Source organism: Trachurus japonicus, chromosome 5 (assembly GCF_045865225.1).
Source record: "Trachurus japonicus isolate A0001 chromosome 5, Traja_1.0".
Taxonomy (NCBI): domain Eukaryota; kingdom Metazoa; phylum Chordata; class Actinopteri; order Carangiformes; family Carangidae; genus Trachurus; species Trachurus japonicus.
Genome location: NC_140911.1, coordinates 14,399,603 through 14,426,809, shown reverse-complemented (window position 1 = coordinate 14,426,809; position 27,207 = coordinate 14,399,603). Strand labels below are relative to the sequence as shown.

Here is a 27,207-nt window from a genome sequence, read left to right as displayed (position 1 = left end):
GTTTTGAGTTCACTGACCATCTGTAATGATCGGAGGGAACCTAATTGCAGCGGCTCATCTCCAGTGTAATCAAAATTCAGGGAGGACGCCTATAATCAAGTGCAATTAATCTGCTAATATCCCCCCAGTGTTGGAATAATGGGGACATTAACAGGGCTCATCTGTTGTGACTGCTCCTGCACTGTTTGCTAGGTGGCTTATTCACAGCAGGAGACACCGAATACCTTTTGACAGGTATTTTTCAGCATTCATAGCACCAAAGTCAATTTGAATAAACTACTGTCATCTCCCATAAGGGCTGCTCCCGCAACACAAATTCCTCCCCGCTAAACAGGTTTCCAATCCACAATGAAATAGTGCATGTAAATTACCCCATCCCATTTTCCAAACAATATTGACTGTGACAGAAATGCACGAGATCATATACAGGAACATTTGTACATCAGCTACAGAAAACCGCTGTAAGGTATGATGATGGAAAAGAAGCAAGTGAGAGAAGGTGTCAAATGAAACCCATACTCCCTTTCACAAGAATAATAAGTGGATAACGGCGCTGTCTGTTTATGCTGAGGCGACGGACATATGATGGCGTGTTTCCTTGGAGCTTGATTGGAAAATTGCACACGGGCCATCGACCTGAGACTAAAGCGACAGCGGCAGGTTTCACTGCTCATCTTGATTGACTTGGAGGAGGAGGAGGGGGGGGGGGGGTGTATCGGCATCATTTACATTTCAGAGTGTGTGATAAATGGGTAAAAGGAGAATGTAGAGTGTAACTGGCAGAAACTATCAAGTCTGGGCTTTTCATTATGCCTTCGAGTTGCACCCCGCACTTTAAACCGTACAGCAGCTCTAACATACATGTGCAAAAATGTTTAAATGTAAATGGTTGCTGATCATTTTTTTAAGAGACAGCGTCGTCAGTGGGAGGCAGAGTGATGCATCAGCGCAAATCAGCTGCGAGGTGCACTTAAAGCTCTCCCCACATTCTTGACTGCTGCTGACTTTCAAGCATCCATAATATATGAAAGCTGCCTTTTATAATTCAACAGAAAAAGGAAACATGCCTTGATAGTGATTTACAGAGGACAGAGCTGGTTCAGAGTTTTTTCTTTTTTTAATTCCATTATGTGGTGTGTTTTCTAGTAAAAAGGGAATTACTGTGTAGGTACAGTATTGGACATTTCTCTTGCTGTTATTCGCACTGACATTAATCAATGTTTTTCAAAGTATTCAATCCATCAAAAAGTAGCCTGCAGGGCTAAATAAAAGTCAATTAATCCAGGTTTCTATAGCAACTGCTTGGAGAAAAAAATCACCTGATATTTTAGCAGACTTCTATTGTTTTGACACGGCATTTCAAGGGATTTTACAGATTGCTAACTTGACGAAGGGAGACAATTAAATGGATTGAACTTTTGGGCAAAAATCATAAACTACAGAGGTAGAGGAAGGGGAAGCTCTGTCTTCTAGACTTTATAAAAAATGACTTAGCTTCCGAGAGAGGGTGAAAACACATATTTCTCTTCATATAGTCTGGGGAACTGGACTGATTTTGGCACCACTTTATTAGTTTTCTTTCCTGACGTGTGCAGTTCATTCCCTACCAGGTGAAAGGTTTAGAGCAGCACAGACAAAAGATGCATCCGCGCATACATCCGCGCTGAGTGAATTTGCAGAGCAGGATCTCGCCCACAGGGTTTTATGCTGGAGCGTCTTGCGGTGAAACTGAAGAAATGCAACTACATCTGTCTGATTTGTCGAAAAGATTTGATAGGATTGTTCTGTCAATCTGTTGAAATATACATGTAAATCCATAGAAAAGCTTATGAAATATGAGACATAAACTTTTCTCCCTGAGGCCAATATACTGAAGATCAATGGTTCCATAAATCTTCACAAGCCGGTCGACAGGGAAGATCACAGCAGCAGCAAATAACAATAACACAAATGAACCTTGCAACCTTCGTGAAAAGGGGGTCACAGTGAGGCTATAGTTCGCTGAATATGTCAGCAAATCCCCCAGGAAGGAGGTGAGAACACTATCTCCCCGTGGAAACAGGACAGAAAAACAGCAGTGTGCACAGAATAAAGCCACTCAATGCACGGCACTTTATACCCAGCTCACATTCATTTTTAATGAAGTATAATAAGTCACAGCACCAGAGCAGAAATGCAATCCCCAGCCCAGATGATCTAACAACACTAGGCGTTTTTCACACAGCATATCCTTTGACAGTACAGGCAGCACCAAGGCAGTGAGCTGAATGTTTTCAACACCTCTGCAAACAGACATAGCAACCGAGGTGTCTCTGTCTCTCTAGTAATGACAGTACAGAGACACAAAAAAAAAGGAAAAAAAAAAACAAAAAACCCAGCTCCTCAAGGCTTACCAGAAGACAGAGCGAGATGGTCAGATGCCTCAAAACTCACTCGTTCTTCTCTATGGTGGTCATTTTTTATTTATGAAATCGAAAACATCAGTTAGTTTTTCAACGAGCAGAATGAAATATCAAGCAACTGCGCGTGCTGCCAGAGTGAAAAACGTGCATTTGAAAAAGGTGTCCAGCACTTTATTGGTCAGGGTCCCTTGCTGACTGAGCTTTAAAAGAGACAGTGATGAAATTTAAAGAAGGAATAGGAAATACCTTTAACTGTGATGCTTCCTGTACTGCTTGCCACACCGAACTGGTTTCTCGCCACACAGGTGTAGAGACCTCCGTCGGATTTGGTTGCATTCCATATCCGAAGATTCCCGCTGTCCAGGATGGTGACCCTGTGGGTTAGGGAAGAAAATACTTTATATTAGTGCCAGCTTGTAACAATAGTAACAAATGCTGCATATGATATAAAAGTTAGGGCCGACATGAGCAAAAAGAAGTGACTAATACAGAGTGCAGAGGTATTTTCAGCGTGTCTTATTAAGTCCTCCTTCTTTGCAGATGACGGTGAGAAATAGGATTGTATTTTCAGGGCTGATTAATTCAGAACATGACTTGCAGATATCTAGGACAACGGTGTCTGTGTGCCCTTTACACAATGGCCACGAGTGCTTCATGAAAGGTCAAAAGGCCTTAACAAAACTTCACATTTTCTAAATAACAAGCAAACATGGAAATGGTGCCCTTGAAACCAAGGTACTGTGGGAAATCAAGAGTGGACCAACACAAGTAGGCTGAATTTTAATTATAAGGAACGCTCTGCTGAATCTGCACACTGTAAATATGAAATGGCGTCGGCTTGATAGTGAGGGGCGAAAAAATGATGTGTGGCCCGTAAATTGCTCTGTTCACCTCTGAATGAGTTCATCTATGAGTCAAAAGAGTCAGAGTGAACGGATTCACCCACCGTTTGATGGCAGAGAGGGTTTGAGAGATTCAAGCGAGCAACCTCAGAGTAAACTAAAGGTGAGAGATTATTTATATAGATAGACCTACACAGGCACGTGCAAGAACTGTTAAAGCTGCACTGACGGATATTTTTAGATGAACAATGAATCAAATGACAATGAGTAATGGGCTAGAGGTCGCTGGTAGTGAACCCCGCCCCACAGAATTATCACCCGACTCTACAGTTTCCCCTCAGCTCGGCAATGAGTTTTAGCAACATGCTGCTGATTGTTTTGGTTATAAAGCTCACAGCCTCACTCTGCTGGTTCAGTCTCACTCCCCTCATCAGCCTTGATTTCACACCCAGCAGGGTGTTTTAAACGAAACCCAGTGCTGATACCTTCTCAGCACCAAGCACCAGCCACATAAAGTTAGTGACTAGTTCATGGGCATAGTGAAGCATTTAGCTGAGCCACATATTTGAAAGCAGAGATCGAAGAGACCAAAACAAAGGTGACAGAGGATGTAATTACTTCAGTTCATGATTGGTCTATATTTAAGGTGGTGGTCTATATACTGTATATCAAAGTGTTTTGAGGCTTTAACCCTGTACCCATGTGCAGTATCAACTGTTAGAAATGTAAAATGGCAATTAAAAGAGTTCAGATTCTTATTCTTATTACAGCCATTCACTAGTAACTGCAGCAGGGTCCAAATTCAAAGTAACACACTGTGCATCAGAGGATCTGTTACTACCTTAAATCAGCTGAAACTTTCCTTTTTTTTTTGATTGATTTACCGGCTATTTGACAGTTAGAAATAATTGATGATGGAGTTGAGCTGAAACAGAAAAGAGTAAAAGAAGCCTAAATGATACGCGACACAGAAAACAGTTCATCAGCCCTTACAGTTGTCATCCGCGCAGGCGGTTTTGTTTGCACCAGTGATGCATTTAACTGGATGTACTTGTGAAATGTGACTGATACGGTGTGTGTGCAGTGTTACATTTCCCCGCCGGTTCACTGTTTTCATTGACTCTTTTGCAAGTGGTGGATGTGATAAGAAAGTGCAGGGACAGTTAGTCTTCCTCTGAAACAGCATGGTGCTGCTGAGTGAAGACTTCTGGGTTTATATGAGGCTGTGGAGAAAAAAAAGTGCTGAATGCAAAGCAGCCAGCAGTGACCATCAGTTACATGAGGGGCATATCTCTGTGAGGGAGGGCCCGCAGTTAATGACATTAAACCTGCAGGCTGATAAATTTTTAGGGAAAATTGCCCATTAAATGACACCATGCTCCTACAACAGACCATAACCCTAAGCAGAGTAAGCACAATTAAAGGGACTTCCATACATTAATTACATTATGTTGCTGGCACCCAGTGTGTATAGCAAAGTTAGTCTCAGGAGTCACATTATCTAAAAAGTGAAATAAAGTTAATAGTTCTGCATTAGCATTTTTTTCACATATGCATTTACTATCAACTAACTAGTGTGCTTAGTGAGCGTTAAAACAAATGGGAAAACCTATCATTTCAACTCAAACATGCTCTGACCCAATTCAAGTCAGCCTGCACTGGCCTCACAGCAATACCTCAACATAACTAAATACCTGCATTTGTGCAATGCGTTCTGTGTACCCACAATCCCTTATCCTCAGGGACAAAACAGCTATCATGTGACACGTGCACCATGCATCTTGTAAGAGGAGGCTCTGTGGAGAGCTAACAAGTGGTGCTGCATGCGAGCACAATGGCACTTAGAGAGAGTTAAATCCTCGGTAGCCCTCATGTGGAGCCAAGGCCGTTCTCAGCCACTCGCCGCATCGTCTGCTGTCTCTGCAGCTTCATATGAAAGACTGGGGGGAGGCACCGCCACTTTCACTGACATTACAGAAAGAGGAGCGGAGCGGGGTGTCTACTTAAGCGTTCAGCATTTGCAGTCTGAAGCTAATGGACGCGCCGATGAGGTCAAATACAGTAGACGTCAACTGAGCCCCAGCGGTGGTGAATTAGAGATGGGAGGGGGCTTACTATTAACACATTTCGGTTTTGCTCCTGTCTTCTCTCCTCTGTGCCAAAGCCCAGACAACATGTCTGCGCAGCGTGCCCATTATGTGAAGAGACATTTCCCACTTCCATCCCGAGGGAAGCCAGCACAGGGGCAGGTATCAATAATTCACAGGTGAGATGAACGCAAGTGCCACTCCTTTCATCCGTGCCTCACACAGGTTTAATGGACATGGCAATAATTCTCCTAAAAGGAGGTGATTATTTTGAGCACAGCGAGACGGCCGAATGCACTCTTGTAATCCTGAAAAAAAAAACACAGGTGTGTATTTTGGATGAGATCAAGCCTCTGAGGACAGGGGCTGTACAGTGTTGATCCTCCCCGCTCTGTGACAAGATGAAAGAGACAAATAACATCAGTCACAGAGCAGCTATCATGGGCACTGTGAAGTGGAAATCGCAGGAAAGAGCCTAGTCCAAAGTAAAAGCCTGTTTTTGTTATTTCCTTACATTCTCTTTGAGACACTGTTAACAGATGCAGACGTTGCCTTTTTGTAAGCTTCCTTGCAATCAAAAAGGCACTTGAAAGCCTTGTTTTGATGTTTGAGTCTGACATATTTTGTCTTTGATCTGTTTGATAAACTCTACATTGTGAATGGAAACTGTCACAATCCAAATAATGAGTCACGAAAAAAGGAGGCAAAGGCAAATTTTTACATTGAGAGCAGCAGCGGCTTTGAACCAAGTGTGCGCCTAGAACATGGAGTGAGTTTTCTGACTGCAGCAGAGCAGGCTGGAAATCACAGTGGCCTTCTTTCTTTCTGAGTGCACTAACTGGCTAATGTCGTCCAAGAATAGGAGAGCGCACACAAAAATTCAACATGCAAACACTATGTGTAATCACAGATCAGACTGTGATTTGACAGTCCTAAACAGGACTGTTCATGAATACTCCTGTGAGTCTAAGACGTCATGGCTGATTGGTAGCATGACTGCAGGGTGGAGGCCTGTGTGTGCCTCTACTTAATTAATAGGGTAAATAAAACAGCTTGTGAAAATAGGGGTTAAGATTCTATCAGTGGAATTACTCAGCCATGAGACCACAGGAAAAGAGATCGTCACAAGCTTATGGTGATTTCAGCAAATAATTAGTCTCAGTTAAGGCCCTCTATACACAGATTATTGCCTCAGTGCACAGACAGCTTGCTTAACTCACTTCCAAATACCAGTTAACTAAATGGAAAAAGTAAGTGTGAAAAAAGTACTGCAGGGGATGTGTTTGATATTGTGTTTGCCTGCTGTGGCGAGCTCACAGATAAGGTGAGGTTGTGTGTTACTATTTCCGATCCGCGCTGACCATCATCGACCTACCCGCGGGGGATGTTTCTAATCATAATTGTATCAAAACGTCAGTGTTGCTAACAGCGCTGAAGGCGTGAGGCTGTAATGTGGCAAGTGTGCGGAGAAAAGAGGCGAGGTCACCATATCCTCTGAGTCGGGACACGGGGTGGGACCTAACTTCAGGTGTTGATCTATGCTCTTGACTGCTTTAAAAACCCTGAAGTGCAGAGAGGGGGGGCCAGACTGAGATAAATTAAAAGGCTGTCTCTCCTAAGGTTCCCCACAGTGTGCTGTGCTGGAGAGAAACGGCCTTGTCAGCGGCATAAATCAAGCCCAGCTGTGCAGCGTAGACCCAGGACGCTAAAACCTGCCGAGCACGATGCAACTGCTGTACAACTTCTCAGATACCTGCTTTATGCAGCGTCATGACTTAACGAATGCGCCTCCTATTTTCGAGTGAAGTTGTCAACATCAAGGTTAACGCTCAATTAGAAACCACAATGAAGGTTTGCTCTTTTTTTTTTTTGGTTGTTCTTTGAGCCAGCAGTGTGACTGGCTGACGCTGGTGAAACAGGGACACCTGGGCATTTATTTTTGACAATTCTCCGATATAGGTGTAATTGATATTGATTTTTTTTGCTGTAGTCAGACGTGTACCAATGACTCTCACCTTGTCGCACGGATCATTAGCTGCGGCAAATGATCAGAGCATTACCACGATGGGAGATGATGAACTGATGTGAAATGTAAAGTCTGGTGCAACAACATTTGCATGTGGTGGTGGAGTTAACCAGACCCACTGCAAAAACATTATCATTGCACTAGGCTAAATCCAGCTCACTCTGCTGTATGAAGATAGTGCTGTTACTTGACTGACAGCTTAGCTCTGGTCATTATTTTCCTTTTCATTTCATCTTCTAGTAAATCAGTCAGTCCCTTAATAACTCTGATGATCCTATGACATTTCATCGAACCACTATAGGTCAAAATTTCCCTTTAAAACTAATGAGCATTAGCTTTTTATCTTCTATTTAACAAATGTTAGCAAACTGAAGTGCTAAAAGAAATCATGACAAACATAGAAACATTACACATAAATAGCATTAATATATAACATCAGTGTGTGCATTGATTTTACATGGTGCTAGTTATCACACTGATATGGGCAATCAGGTCAAAACACCATTGTGCACAAGTAGAGGCTCAGCTTTTTGGCTTTGGCTGTGGAATTAGCATGTAGCATGTTTGAACATCTGTATGTCTCAAATATTATTTTCTATAGCAAGGGTCTTTGAAAACTTAAATAAACCTGAAGCAAGAAGTATCAAAAGCACGTTATGACACTATTCAATTTAAATTTAGTGCCAGCCTGCTAACTGTCACGAATTATTTTCTACAACTAGATCGACAGGAAGCTGCAGGCAATACACATAGAGGTCCAAAAATGGCACCAAGTAAATGACTGCAGTACCATAAAGCCGTATGTGACACTGTGTGACGGGGGAAATTTTTTCTTACATCTAACTACTGATGTCTTACTGCAGAGTTAGCAGCCGATGTATTGAAACTAACATGCTTTGGAGGCTTGAGTTTTGCAGAAATAAACCTAGGATTTGGGCTTTGAATATGCCAGTTAAAAATGCCTGGTAGACATTTAAAAAAAAGGAGCACGGTTTTCACCCTCAGTGTAAGAAGTTGTTCGGCAGCTCAATTACAGTTTACCCTACCAGTCTCTGGGTGGTGAGAAAGCACTGTACCTTATGATCAATCGTGTAGGGAATGCCAGTCTGGTGGGGGAACTTTTCTGAGGCGTCAATCAAAGCTCAACAACAATATAACAAGTGGCTTTGTCGTGACTGCTGCACGGAGCTCTTGCTTTAAGACAGAGCAGCTGATTAGGAATGATTGACACGGAATATGCACTCGTTCTCCGAGTCTCGACAAAGCCAAGCTCTGCAGCTGGAAGCAGGGCTATGTGCTGTTTTTGTGTATCCAGCTACATTACCAGGGTAGTAAGGCGCAGGCAATACTTGAAATGATTTTTCCTTTTGGCTCACTGTGTATTGACACTTGTCTCCAGGGCACTCGCTAGCATTAAAACCTCTTTGGCAATATGGTTGCTTTATAAAAAAACACGGCCAGGGGACAGAGGTGCTGGGCTGCCACGCAAGTATTAATCTCTTACTCTACAAAATGCACACTGCCGCTACTGCTCCCGTGTATATTACCATAATGTAAGCAGGAAAATGGCACGTTGTTCCCCATAGCCTCAACAGCTCAGTTGATTTTTTTTATTATTACTTTTATGATAGATACCGTACAGCTGGCATTGTACACTTGTGTACGGAATTATAATACTAACAGCCCTCGGTACAGTTTGTTAGACCATTTGAATATTGGATTTTCCATTCCAGGAATTGGTCGCTAGATTTATTTTCTAAATAACAAGGAAAGTTAAGCCTCAATATTCATAATGCTGAGGTAAATGAAATTAAATGTACAACACACTTTGGTATTTGGTTTCACTTCAAAAATAAAAGGAAAAAGTGCCTAGGGTGACATAATGTCCCTCGGCATGCCTATGATGAAAGAACTGGCATAAAAAAACAAACTCTTTTTCTCACTCACACTCTCACACATGCACATATGTACACACACAGTCTACTGTCTAAGGACCATGGTGCAAATGAACCCCCTCAAAATAAATGTTGTGTAAAAGTGCATTTTTTTTTATAGGAAGGTGTCTTAATGGAGCAGGCTGATTGAGAAAATCTTAACTCCCGCCTGTGGAACATGATTTGATTGTGTTGGTAATTGCATAGCAAGGAGAGGCGGTTTATCAGCCTGGGCCGCACAGGGGTTTGTGTATGTACTTCCAGAGGATTTCTTTAATCACAAACTGCTCTCCTGGTTTATTCCCCTTCCAGAGATATTCATCTCTTCTTATGTGCTGAGGTATCCCTTCAGGAATAAAGAGCACACACATGTTCCACAGGAAATTGTCAAAGGAACCAAGATGGATTACTCATGCTGCGCTGGCGGATTCTCACTTTGAAAAATGATATCAGCCACAGTCTTCAGATAAAAATAATCCTGGCGAGCAGTACATGGGAAGCAGACGGGTAAAGAGGGTTCTGACCTAATCTCAGCAAACATCTCAGAATTCACTTTATCTCTGGTCTGAGATTTATTTGAGTTTAGACAGTCAGCACTAGATTTGTGCAGAAACATGTTTTACAACCCCCTCCTCCCCTCCGCCTCTCCAGAGAAGGAGAAACTGCTAATTAAGCAAATGTATAGTCTGAGTCTGACCAATGGAAAATTTATAGCACCACACAGTCTAAAAGTCTTAAAGGATGGAGGGATATACTTCGTCTCCGGGTGATGCAGTGTGATGTGAGAGGTACCGCCAAAATGGCTGGAAGGTGAATTGATCTACTAATCATTTTGATGGTCTCTCTAAATACAACAACAAAATCAATTTATGCCTGGGATCATGACTGACAAGAACGGGCTAAAGTATCGTCTGTCCGTCAGCAATCTGTCCTTCAACAAACAGTGCCTGGACCAGAAGCCAAAGACGCATTAGAGTCAAGTTCAACTGGCATTGTTATAACTACAATTAAATACAATTTTGTATTTTTTTTTTTAGACATCTTGGCATATGTTCTATTTTAAAAAAAACAAAGAGTGACATATAGATACACATACATCTTCTTGGACTTTACTGAAACAACTGTCACTGTTACAGTATGTATTTTAAAGCAAACCTCTATCAAACCACTTGACAAACAAAACTCTGATCACTAATAATAAACTGACTGTTAAATCTCCATCTCCCTTACATCTACCTCTGAAGCTTTCTAGCACAAATTACCATTAAAAACTGTGTCGCTAGTTCGCTCATTACTGTAAGTAATAGTAGCACTACGATTTTATCCTTGGATGACTTTTTAATGTTTCATTGTAACTTGTTCAAAAACAAGAACCCTGTAAAAGATAAGATAAGAATGACTCTGTTAATCCCCAAAGCTCATCTATCATTTGCAGAAGAATTAAAAAGCCTGATGACTGTAGGTAAAAGGCTATGTACAGATTTCAGGCAAAAGGTTCAAGTAGATAATACATTTGTATTAGCATCTTGCACAGCACTGAGATGTCAGACTGTTTACATATTTAGATAAGCCACAAAGAGAGTTGACTCATGCTGTTTGCATTTTCAAACAATGCAATAGGGTTGTTTTTTTTTTTTAAATGTAGTCAGTGATCAAAAACAACCTAGCATGTTTTTCCTTGGCTTCACTAGTGATGCTACTGTACATTAGGTTAGTTCTGTAAGCAGTGAGCTAGTTACAGTAAGTTGACATGCTAAAGTTTGCAGCTTGTTCTTTGTGGGTTTCAAGAGCTAAACTGAAACATATACAGTAGTATCCGACTCTTTATGTGCAGTATCAGTGTCCCAGGCACACTGCTTCAGCAAATCCAAAGCTTGACAGGCCTGCTGTGCCTCGAGGGAGGAGTTCAGTGACCGGTCAACTGACCCAGATCAGGTAGGAGTTGGACAAATCAGTTAACTGTGGAGAGAGTTTAGATGACATTTTGACTCACCACATCTCAAAGCTCTAAAACCTTGAACAAATCTTAGATCTAAACTATAAAAAGAAAAGAAAAAAGAACCAACAATCTACCATCTTGTATGAAGGACAGTTCTCTAACTGTGGGGCCTACAAATCTAATTTTGGTCATTCAGTGAAATAGATGTTTATCTCCTGGCGTACAACCTACAACAAAATATGTTTCTAATATGGGCAAATGTTGACAATCCACCCTTGCATGACCACAGTGAGCAATGTGGGCTGCTCATTTATCTAATCCAAATTTATCTGATGATCACATCATGTTGAGCACATGGTGCAGTCCCCCCTGCTTAGAGCTACAAATATATCAAACTAGTGATTCATATTCATCTGCAGTGAAGTGACTTTCTTAGCAGCCAAAGGCCGAGGGTTGGACACATTATGAAACAAACAGACAAGGAGGGAGAAAAACTAATATTACGAATCCCTTAAATACTGCCTCAATCTTAATAAAATATAATAAATCTAACTATTTAAAGACATATGAGTGAGCTAGTTAGCCTGTGGTAGCTGTGCTGTCATGTTCTAAGCTGCCATCATTACACAACACTCTTTAAAACCACGCTGACCTTCTAATGTCATGTATGCCAAAGCCTTGGATGACCGAATATGCTTTTTTTGCTCAGTTATGACTTCTAATGAAGCTAGCTGCTACCTCACCTTCTGTCCAAAAAGATGCAGGCCTTTTACCTCTGCCCACTGAGGTTTAAACCAACCAATGAGATTATTTCCCGCTCCTGAGCAGCTCTAACTCTGAGACATGTTTGGATAAATAAAACATTTAATCTGCTATGCGGATGTGTGTTCTGGTAGGCACCTCGGAACAGCGTCGGGTGTTGTCTGCAGCTGCCGGGATCAGCAGTGCGCTAATCCTTGGTTTGCTCCCAGTATCAGGCGAGGGGAAACCATGCTCCTTCATGTTGGCTTTTTTTTTCCCAGCTCCAGCCAGGGTGGAAGAGGTGTAGTGTAGGCAGAGACAAAATGAAAAGCACCAGTCAGCTGTTGTACAGCAGCCTTGTCAGGTAGTAAACCTTTCCTCAAGGCAAAGTAATGAAATAAGTCCTTCTGGGCACATAAGCTGTCAGTATTCGGGCCTGGCACTGCTCACTCACACTGCTAACCTCCACAGAGTCAGAACTCCACTTTACCAGCAGATGTTCAATTAAGAGCAGATGAGGAAATTAGAGATCTGATGAGAAAAAATGTGAAGTGACATTTAAACATGATAAACAATGTTTTTAATAAGTATAACAGCATGCAGTCAGCAAATGAGGAGACTGAAATAGCAATGCCGGGCCGTTCCTCCACACAGACCATTTAATCACCACCTTTATTAATACACCTGTTTCCATACAGAGCTTATTAATTCCAACTCCTCATAAAATTAAGCCTTGAGACATTTGACGAGACTCTTATTAAAATCTCCTTGAAACAGAACAAAAGCATCATGGAAAGATGGGAAGATGTGTGATAAGTAAATTAATACAAAGTTTGCTGCTATACCTCCTCTGCAGTTTTGGTGTTCTCCTGACACTGATTCTTTCTGGAGTGCGTCTGGCAGAGCAGATGGGCCTATAAATGGAGATCACTCTGCGAGACATCTCTTCATTTACGTGACAACCATGCTTATTTGCCCTGCCAATGCAGGAGGGATATATAATATGCATGAGGGACAGTTGTACCAGTGGGTCATGACTACAGACGGAATCTGGCCAATCCAGCCATAAGCAAGTGTTTTTCTCTCTATGGACTAATGGGCTAATCAACATCCACGCCACACGCAGAAAGCCCCCTGTGTCATCTCACTTTAACTCAGCGAGACGCTCGCAAACTCGTCGTGTTAAGCTCGCACCTACAGCTCCGACATTAACGGATACCACTTAAAGCTATAAACATACCTAGCAGATGCTGCAGGCACGAAATGAGTCAGAGCACATCCTGCGATAGTAATTTCTCATGCTCGCTGATTCACAACCCGCTCCTTCGCTGCGTGTATGTGTGTGTCAATGTTTTGGCAAAACTAAAAAGCAGAATTAAGGAGGTCTCAAAGTGTAAATCTGAGCTCAATTTGTGAACAGTGATAAAATAAGAAATACAGCAAGAAGCAGGGGCTGACAACGGCGCCAATTTCCCAGCGGCATTTTGATTTCTGGAAGTAAATTGTGCCGACTCTGAAACCGCTAGCCCATTAGCGTGTCAAGCTGCTCTGATGTGGCCATTTTGAGTGGTTATAGCATTTTCTTTATGACAAGGGTGAGTGTAATTTGGACATATTAAACATGGAACCACTGCACAATGACAGATAACAAATAATGGCTGTTCTTATTTCATGGGGAGCAGATACTCTAATGAGTTTTTTAAACCATATCTTCTTGTTCTAACTGTATTTTCTCTTTCTTGCTGGTTTGCAAATGCTAAGAATAAGAATACATGATGGTTTCTCCTATTTTAATGGGACAATCACGTATACAGGATGTGGAATACTGCATGATATCTTTATTTGGTTTCAACATTTTCATTTAGTCTAAACCAAAACTGGAGAGAGCACCATTTTATGCCCATAGACCATAAATAAAGATGGATGTAGCTCACCCACCTGTCACTCAAAGCAGAACACCTTCAATTATGCAGAAGTTTAAGCCTTGATAAAATTTGAACGGGTGGCTTAAATAAAAATTCACCCCCCATGCAGTTGCAAGAAGGAGGCAAATGAGTCTTGACTGTTTTCTGAGCCAGGCTGTCAGTTTGTTTATTTCTGCTGTAAAGTTGGTCATGTTAATATGTCAATGGGGACTGAGCCATTACTGGGGCCAGAGTCAAGTGAGGAACTGCATGTTTTGTCGTGTCTCCTCCTGACAGGGTTGACACTCGGTTATGCCTCAGCTGTTAAGATTTAATTTTGGGTGTTTTCTTCGTAGCCTGGAGCAACTTCCTTTAGCTCTTGTATATTTTGGTAGAAAGTGAATTCATGATAAGTGCAAATTATCTGCTGACATCTTTACTTCAGAGACAGGCCATGGACAAATTCATCTGTCAATCAGCCACATAATACTCATTTTGGAGTTTATGAGGACCTCAAAGGGGGGAAAAACTGATTAAACTCTTGGAAAGATTTACTTGGACTGCTCCTGAGAGAGCGTGAGAGTCTGGGGCTGATAAACAAGGATTTATATTCTGCTAAAATATTTCATGATTCACTTTTGTGAGAGAAAGGCTTCAAGGATGAGGATCTGCTCTCTGACTAATGATACGTTGACAAGTGTAGTCTGAAAGTTTGAGTCATCCTTAAGTCAGGGTTGTCTTATATTTGGCTCCGTTGGTACTTGAGATCCTTAAAAGACACATTTCTCATAGAATAGATAAAAGTTAAGTGTGGAAAGCTAAAATAAGTGGACCATGGCCAATTTGATATTTTGTGGTACACAACATCATATATTTGCTTTTAAAATGTTATTTTATATTTACCTTGGACCTTTAAAAATAAACACAGACAAGTTCTGCTACTTATCTGTAAACTTTTATTTTGTTTCAAACCATTTGTGATGCATGATGTCCAGACAACTATTACGGTTCTGGCCCCTGATGCCAGAAATTCCTGCCATCTGGTCAGAAGACAGTGGTGTAAATATTTCTTCGCCCTGCTAATTGTCATGTTTTCTGGAACCCGCGGCCGTCCCCATTGACTTTCTGAATAAGCAGTGATTTATTTGCAATGTGTGACAAAGAAGCAGCTTGTTTGCACTGAGCCGTCATAAAGGCTCTTACAGAATAAGACAGTGTTGAATTAGACTCTTTGAACCACTGAAGAGGGGGTGCGTTTTCCCAACAAGATTAGTGTTTCTGTCTTATCATTTCACAACCAAACCAACCAATAAAGGCTATTTTCTGATCAGAGGCCAAGCCACACAGACAATGGGATGCTGTGAGATTTCTTGGCAGCAGCAGTGTGCATTTTTTTCTTTTAGCTGACGTAAACGCATCACAACCTAACCCATCTACTTAAAGCAGAAGTAAGTGATATATTTGTGTTAATATAAGTCTTAAATAGTTCTATCTTCCGACAGCAATCACTTACATAGAGTGTTTGGTCTGAAACACGGGTCTGTCAGTCACTCTGCTCTGCTCTGAGCCGAGGAGAAAACATTTATCGTATCCTACAGTTTTTATCCAATGAGGAGAGAGAACGGCATGCAGGGCTGTGTGTGCAGCCAAGGGACGCCGTGAATGTGGCGACGTAGGGACGAGGACTGTTATGGTGCGTTCAAGGAAACTCGTATTTTTCCGACCGTGAAGTCGTACCAGTTCGATCTGGTACGACTTCACGGTCGGAAGTTACGAGTGGCCGTTATAGTGACTTTCACAGGTAAAACAGGTCGGAAAAACACGAGTGGGTTGCCTGAAACGCTCCAAAGTCGTAAGTTGTGACTTGAAGCTGTAATTTACGATTTCAAAAGCCTGCCTGGAACGCAGCATTAGCGAAAACGACCGGACCACTTACTTCTGCTTTAATACAAAGGGTGGAAAAATATGGAACTCCCAATTATTAATTATTTCACACTCATACTATTTGTTTTTATGACACCACACATCATTGTCACATAGTCCATTAATTTACAAGCAAATAGGAACAGACTATAGTAATTTAAGATGAGTTCAATTCAATACCTTTTAGTGAGCCAGACTAAAACTCTAAAAACTCCTTCTCAGAATCTGGGAAATGTCCTGACAGCTTTTGTGTGACAAGCAGTGACATCTGAATTTTAATATACGGGAGACATTTCATGTGTCTACTACTTCTACGCTTCTATCCAGTAGTGCCCTTCCTTTGTGTTTCTCTCTGTGCCACGGGACTACACATCTGTAGTTGTTTGAAACTGCTAATGTGGGGGGTGGGGGTAGAAAAGGGAGCGGATAAAACTTTTGAAAAGAAAAGATGTTACCATAGTAACAGGCTTCCTGTAACTCACCTTGCTCAAAGATGTCACTCAAACGGTTACACTCCCAAGTGCACAATGACTGCTATACTATAGCTAACACTGGTGCATAGTTTCACACAGGTTGCAATACAAAGGGTGTGTGTAACAGTAGCAGCTATAGGAGTCGTCCCTGGCTTGAAATCAGTGGAGAAATACAGAGTGAAACATAAAAGTATTCACAACTCCTTTAAATCACCTGCTGAAAGATATATATAAAAAAACCCATCACAGCTTCTGTCCATAGAATAAATTGTGGTGACAAATAAACTATTATGGTGCTTTCAAGGACCATCAACGCCATTTCTGGCCCATCATGGAACTATTTCTTCTCCTACTCAAGTCATAGGGATCATTTGAGCAGACTTCTGGGTGTATGGCTCAGGAGGTAAAATATATTGTTCACCAATAATTACTGGAGAAGGTTGGAGGTTTGATTACCGGCTCCACGTGGGCCATGTCGAAGTGTCCATGGGCCAAGATACTATATACCCAGCAACCCAGGAGCCCAACTGGGTTAAAGACTAGACAGAATGGGTTTGCCCAGCAGGTGTATTGTCTCCTTGGACTACAGTCTCTTTTTCACCAATTTTAATACACAAAAAAGAATAAATACTAAATTCTGCTTCCCTGGGAACCCAGCCTCTCTCCATTCTACTGATCTCTAATTTAAGAGGCATGACACATAACCCAACAAGAGATTTAATAAAAGAAAAATTTCAAGAAACCACACATTACCATTAAAGAAAAGAAAAATTTAGCTTTTTAGCAATCACCAATTTCAGATGTATGACCTTTTAGACAGTGTGTGTCTGTCAGGAACTGGCATAGATTGCTGCAGTGTGCTGACCTTGTGACTGTGGATGAAGAAAAAAAATCTAACTACTGTATGCCCCTGCAAATAACAAAATACACGAAAACAAAACTAAGCAACATGTACTGTATCTGCTGCTCAGTGGAGGAAGCGCGCTGCCGCTGCAGCATCAGAGCTCCTGACAACAACAGTGGCAGGATTTGTCCCAGCCACACCCAAACACTGTCTTCAAAGGACTGAAAAATCCTGCACAAATATTTGCATGCCTGCCAAAGCCGATAGAGATAAACAGTCAAGGTCTTGAGTATTTTAGTAAGGAGGGAGCAACATCGGGATCAGCGTCAGCACGTGCCGCTGTGGCTATGAGAGGAAAGTTGCTTGTGCATCCAGAGTGAGCGGCCTAACAAACCTCATTTCTTCCTGCCAGTGACATATTGAAATGGCGTGATTTTTTTTTTTTTTTTTTTAGAGCCGCTCTCCACGGCTGACACGGCCCACTTACACGCTCATCAGCAAGACCTGCTCTGCTCTGCGCTTTCAGCTGCTTTGTTCCAGCTGATGTCATCTAAACCTCGTCCCTGCAGGGTTGTCTGGGGTAGATAAGACATCCCCTCCCTCTGCTGGTCTCCTGCAGAAAAAAAAGGGGGGCTGCTGCTATGAAGATGGATTACCCAGCTGGTGACACTAGTTCCCTTTCTGCCGGAGCCACTGTGGAGAGCTAACGCAATTAAGGCAATTAATCTTCAACAAAAGGGGTTCACAGCCACCTCTTATGATTTTGCACCTTCCTGTACAGGTGTATAACCGAAGTGGCACCCCTCAGACATGCGCCCATACAGAGCCTCTGCATGCATGCAAATACCAAATCTTTATATAAAACTGGAGTAATTATATACAGAAACAAAAACATAAATATAATTTAACAAGCAAGAAATGCAGCTGTTTTGCTTATCACACAGCTGATCGTGCTCCATCATTTCCACTCACTCGTGGCGTCGATGCTGCACTTTCACTAAAGATTCAACAAACAAACAGCAGGATGAGCCTCGGCACTGCATTCGACCCTACAGGGCAGGACAGCTATTAGCTGGCAGAGACAACTGTTCTAATGTTTACCACGGCAGATGCTCCACAGTTTTACTGCGTGGCGTACAACACAGGGGTGTATGTGCATATGTCACAGATGAGAGGAATGGGGGATAATAGAAAAGAGAGTGAGAGGGAGCTGTAATCAGCACATTTAAAGGCTCTGGCGTGTGTTTTCAAGCTCTGTAAACCATCACTCCACTCAGTTGCTGGCAATACAGTCTGGCATGATGGCAAAAAAAGAAAAATCATTTTAATGTAATACAGCTGGGGATTGTTGAATTTCAATTTCAAATCTGTCCCTCTTTCTTCTCAATTTTGGAGCAGCACAGGTGGGCTGAGCCAAATATTATTCATTTATTTTGAGTGAAAGCATTAAAACATATTTCTGAACATCAAGCAGACTTTAAAACTACCAGAATAAAGACAGCGTTCAAGAAATCCATCTAGTATAAATTTTCCATCATGACTTCCACTAAAGAACTAAACCGATCAGCTGCAACAAAAGATAATTCCCTAATTTTGATAATTCACCAGTGACTCATTAATAACCGTTCAAAGATTTAGATCTTGAGGCATTCATTATTTATCACAGTAGTTGGTCGTTATGTGATTCAGAGTGTGAATGATAATATCAATGACAATCAAGAGGGTCAACTTTTTCCTCCAGGGTGAAAGCGAGCTCATCACAGTGCAGGCGTGTGTTTTCAGTGAACTGACATGTTAAAGTCCATACAGTGTCATACATGTTTAATTCTAGCTGTCAGCACAATATTTCCCTCTGAATGGTAGTTATGGTAGAATGAAATTATGACATCAAATGGAAACACTTACTGTCAGTAGAAGTATCTTAAAACTGTACTTCAGTGCAGGACTTAATGCACTTAATTTCCACCACTGCTAATAGCTAGCCTTCAGCATACATGGATTTTTATATTGTCCAATCACTCAACCAGGTCAAACTGAAAACAATGAGGGTGCCTTTTTACAGAGGCTGATATCAAAATTGGAAAAGAAATGAAAATTGAAAAAAATAATAATCCAACAAAATAATCAAATCTGTATTGATGTTAGAATGGAGCAATCATTTTGCCAGAATTAAATAAGAGACATGACATTTTATACTGTTAAAGTCATTAAGCCAACACTGTTAAAGAAGTGTACGCCATCAGCTAATTAACATTATTCAGCTTGACTGAAGTCCTAAGGTAGAAAATAGCTGACACTAGTGACAGTGTTATTCAGAGGTAAAGTAAAGTGTATAAAACATGTTAGATATTTAGCTCCTATTTACATACAGTGTCACAGTTTGGGTGTGACCCACGAGCGGACGCACTAGTTACTAGTGTGAGGGAGGAAGGTAGATGAGATGTTCCACAAATGTTGAGGTCAAGAAACACTATCATCCACTTCAGTGGTGTCTGATGAGCATAGAAAAGATACTGTGATATTCACCATTACAAGTAGGAAAGATGGCCCAACTCCTCCAAACTGTTGTTTTTACCTCTTTTAACTTTAATCCAGGCGTCAGACTTGATAAATTCTAACCCTGGTGTGATTAATAGTGAGAAGACTGAGGGACAAGTACAAGTAGAGATAGAACTTCAGGGGAAGAAAGCAGCACAAAGCATCTGTTTAACATTGGTACAGACAACGCCATTTCATTTATCACTTCACCAGGCCATCAATTCATGTCACATTGAAGACAAATGTAAAATCGATCTGTACTATGAATTTAAAACAACAGAGTCAAAATGGGGCGGAGAGGTTGAAATGTGTGATGGAAGTGGCACAGGGCGAGTGAAGGGCACCAACAGCGAAACCACTATGCAAATTCCCCGCCACTTTGTTTGACAAGCAACAACACTGCTTTGTGTACATGCAAAGCCTGGCAAGACACTGTGCACACAGGCCTGCTGTCAGAACGGAGTCATGCTAGAGTGGTGACACCCAATGGGTGACCCCTGTCTGCAATGAGGCTACTGGGCCAGACTTCACACTTCATTCAGAGACACACAGAGACACACACACACACACAACCAGGCAAAAGTTATCACATGGAGCACACATCCCATCTCAGGGGTCAAATGTGTCAGGACGCTAAGTCCACCGTCTGCTTCTCAGAATCTTGGAAACGTATCAGAAGTCAAATAATTTGATTTCTGGAGCTTTATCATCCCTGCTGAGGTGAAAAGTACTTGATTAGCACTTTGGATTTACTCAGCAGCTGGTCTTTTTGGCCACCACTAAAGAGCTGAAGATAAAACATGGCAAACCCCATTAACCATTACTCAGTTGGGCTTCATGCTGCTTTTCCTCTTAACTGTTCTGCGAGTGTTCTCACAGAACATCTGAGGGCTGCATCAAAACATCTCCACGGAAATACAGCTTTAATACATGCACACAGTGACCAGGGGCCTGTTGGTGCACGTGGATACAGTACTGTGGTTCTTTAGAAGAATAGCTGGATGAGAAAAATAGCTTCTCATTACAAATTCAATATTCTGAAAGTCGAGAAGTTCATGAATTCCTGTTGGTGACAACACTAATGTAGCGACAAAACAACAGCCACTTGTGCACATTTATTTTGCAGCAGAGCAACAGATAAAGTGTTGTTAATGTGGCTATGCAATGAACACTATATTTCAATGACTATTTTTAAATAAACCTATTTAATTAATAGCTATACCTTTATGATGCATGTTTTACAGAGGGATTACAGCAATTGACTTTTTTGTTATTATTACAGTAAGTAAAAAAAAGGGGGAATAGTTACATATGGACAAGCAGAGGCTGTGTTATCTGGACTTTAAGACTGCCGGCCAGCCTGTAAAATACATGTCCCATAATGCAGTTTGATTGTGTCTTATATTGTTTCTTCAAATCACACTTCCTCTACAGTAGACAAATCACACTTCTAGACAGTAGCTGAGCCTAACTGATGATATTATGAAGCCCTGATGACATCATCAAAAAAAAGAGAAAGGAAAGAAAAAAAGATAATAGTTATGATTGTCAATTTTTCTAAGCAACATAATTGCCAGTACTGCTACCAGCTGGGGGCAACCTCACATTAGAGATGTTAACAATATGCTACATCGGGGAAGGAGCGAGTGACTGTATTAAAACACATGAAAACGACCTCCAGGGATCCGTACCTGGCTACATGTACGCAGAGCACGTGCAGAGCGAACACAGGGAACGGTCCAGCCGTCCCTCACAGGGCAGTGAAAGCAGAACAAAATGTGCAAATGTTGTGTTACCTGTTACTTTCTCGGAGTGGTTCGCTGCCCTTCCGCCAAGAGATCACACCCCAAGGAGACATCTTGGGCTTGCACTCGATGAGCACATCTCCTCCCACCTTCACCAGCGTCTGGCTCCTCAGTTGATTGTGAGAGAAATCTGGGGCAACCGCTAAGACAAGAGCAGCATAGTAAAATCCAGTGTTTGTAAAAGCCTCACATCATCCCCGTTCCTCCACACTATCTTTTATCATATATCTGATATTAAATTGATCTCATTTTACAAATGTTAAAAACGTATTTTAGGATTATTTATACATTGCAGTATTGCCCTGGATTATTCAGAGACACTGAATTGCATTATGTACATTCTAAAAAAATTGGTAATTAGATGCTAAATAGTCTTGCATTTGATGTTGAGGAAGAGACCAATACACATGATTATTATTCTCATTCAGTGATGATTCAGTATGATTCTTTACAACATTTTTGCAGCAGGAACAGAAACAGTTTGTTTTTTACCTTTTCAACAAGTGATTATTCCAACATGAACTTTCCCTTACTAAAAAATCACTTAAAGGAGATAAGAGGTATTACTTCATAAATCCCCAAGGGAAATTCAGTCATTATGTGCCCTTTTCAAAAAGGTGTGCGACTGTGTGATACTGTCCCTGCCATTGTCTCTCTGAATGTCCCCTTTGATTTTGGCCACATGACCAGGATGAGACGCGTTGGGGGGTTGAACAGTGAATGAGAGCTGCTGCCAGCCCAGAGTGGAGAGTGACAGGCTTGACGGGGCAGATGGGTGAGGCTGGTGAATACAGCAGCTCTGGCATACATCACTGTCAGCCGGACGCATTCACTTTATAATTAATGCTGTTCAATTAGTGGCCAATAGCAGAGAGGCCGGAGGTCGTCTGCCGCTATTGAGCAGAGGAAGAAGATGGACCAAACTTGAAAACAAACACGGACAAATGTATGCGTGCGCACACGTCTCCATGCCAACGCAGACACACACACAGAGGCAGGTGCACATTATCTTACCTATAATTCGCAGCTCTGCGTTGGAGTAGACCTCTCCGTGCTTGTTCCCAGCCACACATTGGTACATTCCCATGTCGGACAGGGTCAGACGACTGATTGACAACGCCCCATTGGCAACCTGTAGGCGCTCCTATGGACATGGAGACACATGCCTTTAATATACCTTATTCCCAGTGCTCATCTACATAAAAACACGCAGCCAGTGCACCAGTGAATTATGGTCTGGAAGTGACAGACGTGGCAATAAATCTAGGTTTTCATCACTAATGGAGGGAAAGGCTTGGGTGGATGGAGGCAGGCTAGCAGAAAATGACCCTAATCAATCTGCATGTTTATGAGAGTGAAATAAAACCATGCCCTATTTATATCTCTGACTGCACCACAGGGCCTGTTTCCCCTTCAGCAGGAGGAGGGGATAAGAGGGGGGAAGGAATATCGTAACATCTGAGGTATACTGCATTGTGAAAATTGCTTTTCTGATAGGTATGCCCTATACATACTAAATGCTGTGTACATGGTCATGCTGTACCACCTCTTCATCTGTTTGGACTATCGTTTTTCGCCCGCCTGCCTGCGGGGGGAAATCTTGCTCGTCACTGAGCCATCAAATTAAGATCTATTTAAGGACGGCTGGGCCTGATGAACTAAAAACTCAGTTGGATCAGTGCATTTAATCCTCAATATACATTTAACTCTCTGAACCTGGATTCTGACTCGGCTCCTTCACTATAGTATTAAATCCTTGAGCAGTTTTCATACATCTCTATGCAGCTGTGTCAGGTTCTGCCACCCTGTGCCCTTCATCTCCTATGTTTTCCTCAGGCTCACCCCTAATGTCATTAGAGCCTATTTCTATAGGGGTGTCTAGGCGGCCTGAACTCGAGTCGCGGGGGATTAAGGTAGTGTCACATGAAAAGAGAGACTGTCCTCAGTGAAAGATCACAAACTAATCCTGTGTTTGAGCAGGTTGTGCCTGAATTTCCATAACGCTTGAAAGCTCTGGATGTGCAGGGACGAACATCCCTGCTGGCAAGGGAGGCAAATGGTGGCGTATATCAGTCTGTGCATGGAAAGCACTCCTGTTTACGGCTGCTATTAATTAAGCATGACGTTCCTCTCAAATCAGCAGTTTTTCATGCGGGGACCTGGGGGGACCATCTGTACGCCTTATGCTGAATGAAAATGATTGGCAATGTCATTTCCCAGCAACACTGGGTTGATTCGTTTGATATTAAAACTGCAAAAGCATGTAAAACAATGAAGGAAATGACTTTAATGGTTTAGAAAAGTAAGCTATCAACAGCTCTGCTCTTTAGATGTACTGATGACTGGAAGCCTTTGAGAGAATCATGCAAAACAGCTGTAAACATTTCAGCAACCTACAGTGTCATAACAATACCAATCTATTGCAGTGGGTTTAAGGAAAAGTCAGAAAATAATCTTCTTTTCAAATGCAACAAAAGGAACAAAAACAACTAATAAATCAGATCAACTTGAATTTAATCTAAAAAGTTTGATCTCATAAACAATGAAGGGAAAACATAAACAAGTTATTATTGGTGTTCACGAGGGTAGAACTGTGAAAGAAATCTGCTAATTCTATTGAGACATTTGATTGATATACTGTACATGCATGAGTAAGAAAGAACTACAAGTAGACATGAAGTCAGCTCAGCTATGGTTTTACATCAAGCAAGAACAAAAGCTTGTCCTCTTTGCTCCACTTGAGCTGAATAAAGTGGGGGAAGGCAGGAAATTCACACCACCTCTCGTCCTCTTATCAAAATGTGGTGGACGTTGCTAAAATTGCGTCATTTATTCTTGAAATTCAAAGCGCTTTGACATTGAAGTCCAAATGGGAATAACTGAACATAGTTCAAGTGCACTATATAAGCCATCTGTATGGTGGTCCCATACTCCTTTAGATGGACTAAATCCTGTTTCACGCTAGACTTTCCCTTTAATTGCAGTCACTTAATCCCGTAGCCATTGTCAATAAAGAAGAGAGAGAAAGTGTGAGAGTGTGAGAATGAGAGAGAGAGAGAAAGATAGAGAGAGAGAGAGCTCTCCAAGATGAAAACAGCCATGAGAAACAAAGAATTCCAATAAACCATCGCTATTTTGACATAGGGTGGTAATAAAAAGCAACACCATGAGTCTCACAATCTGTAAGGGCTGCCTGGGAAACAGTCACACTGCAGCAGCATGTTTGCTGCCTGTCCAACAAAGAACCCAATAACTGTAAAACCAGTTTGAAAGCCACTATTATTAGTGGAACACTACAAATTGCATGGGTTCTTAAATACAATATTTTAAATGACTGATAATAACTGAACCACATACAGTTCACTTTAAGGGTCCCCTGTGGTATAAACTGAGGTAAACATGTTTTGCTTTTATATGAATACTGTAAAAGAATCAAAGAGCCCCGTACATGGAGAAATGCACACAGCCTGCATTTAGAAACTGAGCCTAAAAATATGCTCAGGACTTCTGTAATTTTGTGATGTCACACTTAAACAGTCCTTTACCCTCAGTTATGCACCTAGCACAGCCCACCTGGACACAGCATCCATTGAGATGTTTTGGGTTTAAAAAACAAAAACAAATATAAAAGTGGATAATATCAGACCTTTAAATATCAAGAGTCCTGGGAAATCTACAGTAATGTGAAGCCAGTATTCCCAACAACAAATATGTCCCATAACTTAGGCCTAGTTATATTTTATAGGTTGATTGCTCTACTTCTGTGGCTCAAAGTTAGAAAAACTGTCAGCAGAAACAAGTTCCTGTGAGCTAAACAATCAGAAAGGTCTCAATTGATTCACTGTAATAAATAACAACAAACAGCGCATCCTCCCCCCACTGCTCCTTACATCATTGACCTTTCCCTCTTCCACTCATTAAGCCACTGTGGTTAATGGTGGCATTTCACACAATGTAACACCTTCCCTGATTAATCCACTCACCCAGGCATTTGGAATATATATCCATTTATTATGTCAAACGTTAAGGGGGAAATGTGCGGTGCAAAAATCAGCACAGTGACTGCAACCTTAAATCATACATGCTATGAATCCAGATGGCAGAGTGTGGTTTCTGAAGATAGTTTTAAAGCTCTAGTGCTTTCTTTTGAATTTATTCAGTTCACAATGAAATGAGAAAGGAGTGGGGGTAAGGTCTTATCAAAAAAGGAAGATATATACTAGAATACCTTTAATATTCTTAGGAAACCAGCTGTTTTTTTACAGACATAAAAAACACAGCTGGGTTGTTTTTCTATTGTTTAGTACTTAACAATCACAAGAGTGTTACCTTTATAAAAGGTTTTGATAAAAACGTCAGCCACTGGCTGAACAGATTGTTGATTATTCTTCCCTGATAGCAACATCAAATCTGTTATTTTCTTTTTTTTATGAGACAGAAGCATTTTTCTGCAAAGCCTTGTGTCTGCTAATATAACAACAGACTGGGTTCATTCCAACGACATGTATAATTTTCAAGTACTGATCGATAACCCCTGGTGTGTTTGTCGCCTCTTTTGCATAATGAAGCAAATTAACATAATGCCTGTTTATTTATCAGGTGGAAGCTGCGTCTGAGTGTCCAATCAATCTTTTCCAAACAACCCGGCGAGAGCATCCAAAATAATAACCAACATAATGAAGGAACAGAAAGTTAGATGCACAAGTAGGATGCTCGGAGTCATCATAATAACCATAATGGGGATTGAGCTAATACAAAAGTAGGATACACTGTCTATAGTAAATCTTACTTTTTCGCTTGTGGTGGCACGGGATTAATAACTGTACTCGGCAAGGAGAGATTTAACAGGAGATTAGGACAGCTCTTACATCATTGTGCTTTCCAGACTAGCGTGAAATACTTGGCCTGTTCACAGTTTAGTCTGTGAGCACAGCAAAGCATGGCAGACACAGTCTAATTCCTTTAAAATAAATGCTGTTGCACAGAATTGAATAACATAATGTATTGCAGCACTGGAGGCACCGTGTTGTAATGAAGAAGATGATAATGCGTGGTAATTAGTCAGTAAAGCCTGAACAAGAAGCACAATGCAGCTTTGAAAATACAGGACATGGTTGCTCTCATTCTTCATTTACTGTAGCAGCAGCAGCAGCAAGGATGCGAGAAAACATAATGTGCCAAAGCTGCTGTTGAACGCCTAACCCTGGAAGCAGAACTTTATCTACAGCTCAGAAGACATGCTAGTGCTGGCAGGTCTCACCTCAATAGACTCCAGGTTCTCTCCGTTTTTCATCCACCTGTAAGAAGGCTTCGGCTTCCCCGTGGCTTTACACTCCCACACCAGCGAGTCATCAATGAGCTTCTGCACATCTTGGGGTTTCTCTGTGAGATGAGGAGGGGCTGGAAATATATACATAAAAAATGTGAGAGTGAGCTGGAGAGTTTTGATAGTGACAAAATAATTTGGCTGTGAGGGAATGATAAATTAGTGAGGCCCATAATTTTCTCTGGGATTCGAAATCTGTCAAGCTTTTACTGTTCGAAACTGATTAAGTCACTAAAATCTCTGGACAGAGTCGCGTGCCTACGCAGCTGTCATCACCATGTGCTCACAGCGGTGAAGCCTTTGGAGCAATAACACATACTTTATGTGCTTTTTACCCCCAGATTGTGGCTGACAGGCTTCTTCCATGTAGTGCTATCTTATTGCTGGAGGGTTTTGAATGAATGATTAAATGAAACCATTATT

General features: G+C 41.5%; 1 protein-coding gene across 2 annotated transcripts in view; it reads right to left on the bottom strand.

The window, feature by feature from the left end:
- Window positions 1–27,207, bottom strand: part of cntn4 (contactin 4) — a 168,906-nt gene that overhangs the window by 17,292 nt on the left and 124,407 nt on the right. For both annotated transcript variants that reach the window (XM_085776463.1, XM_085776462.1), the window contains exons 9-12: window positions 26,719–26,858; window positions 22,473–22,602; window positions 21,450–21,600; window positions 2,649–2,776 (exon numbers count right to left, since the gene is read on the bottom strand). In XM_085776463.1, the coding sequence (XP_085632589.1) occupies window positions 2,649–2,776; window positions 21,450–21,600; window positions 22,473–22,602; window positions 26,719–26,858 (549 nt within the window). The remainder of the gene's footprint in view (window positions 1–2,648; window positions 2,777–21,449; window positions 21,601–22,472; window positions 22,603–26,718; window positions 26,859–27,207) is intronic.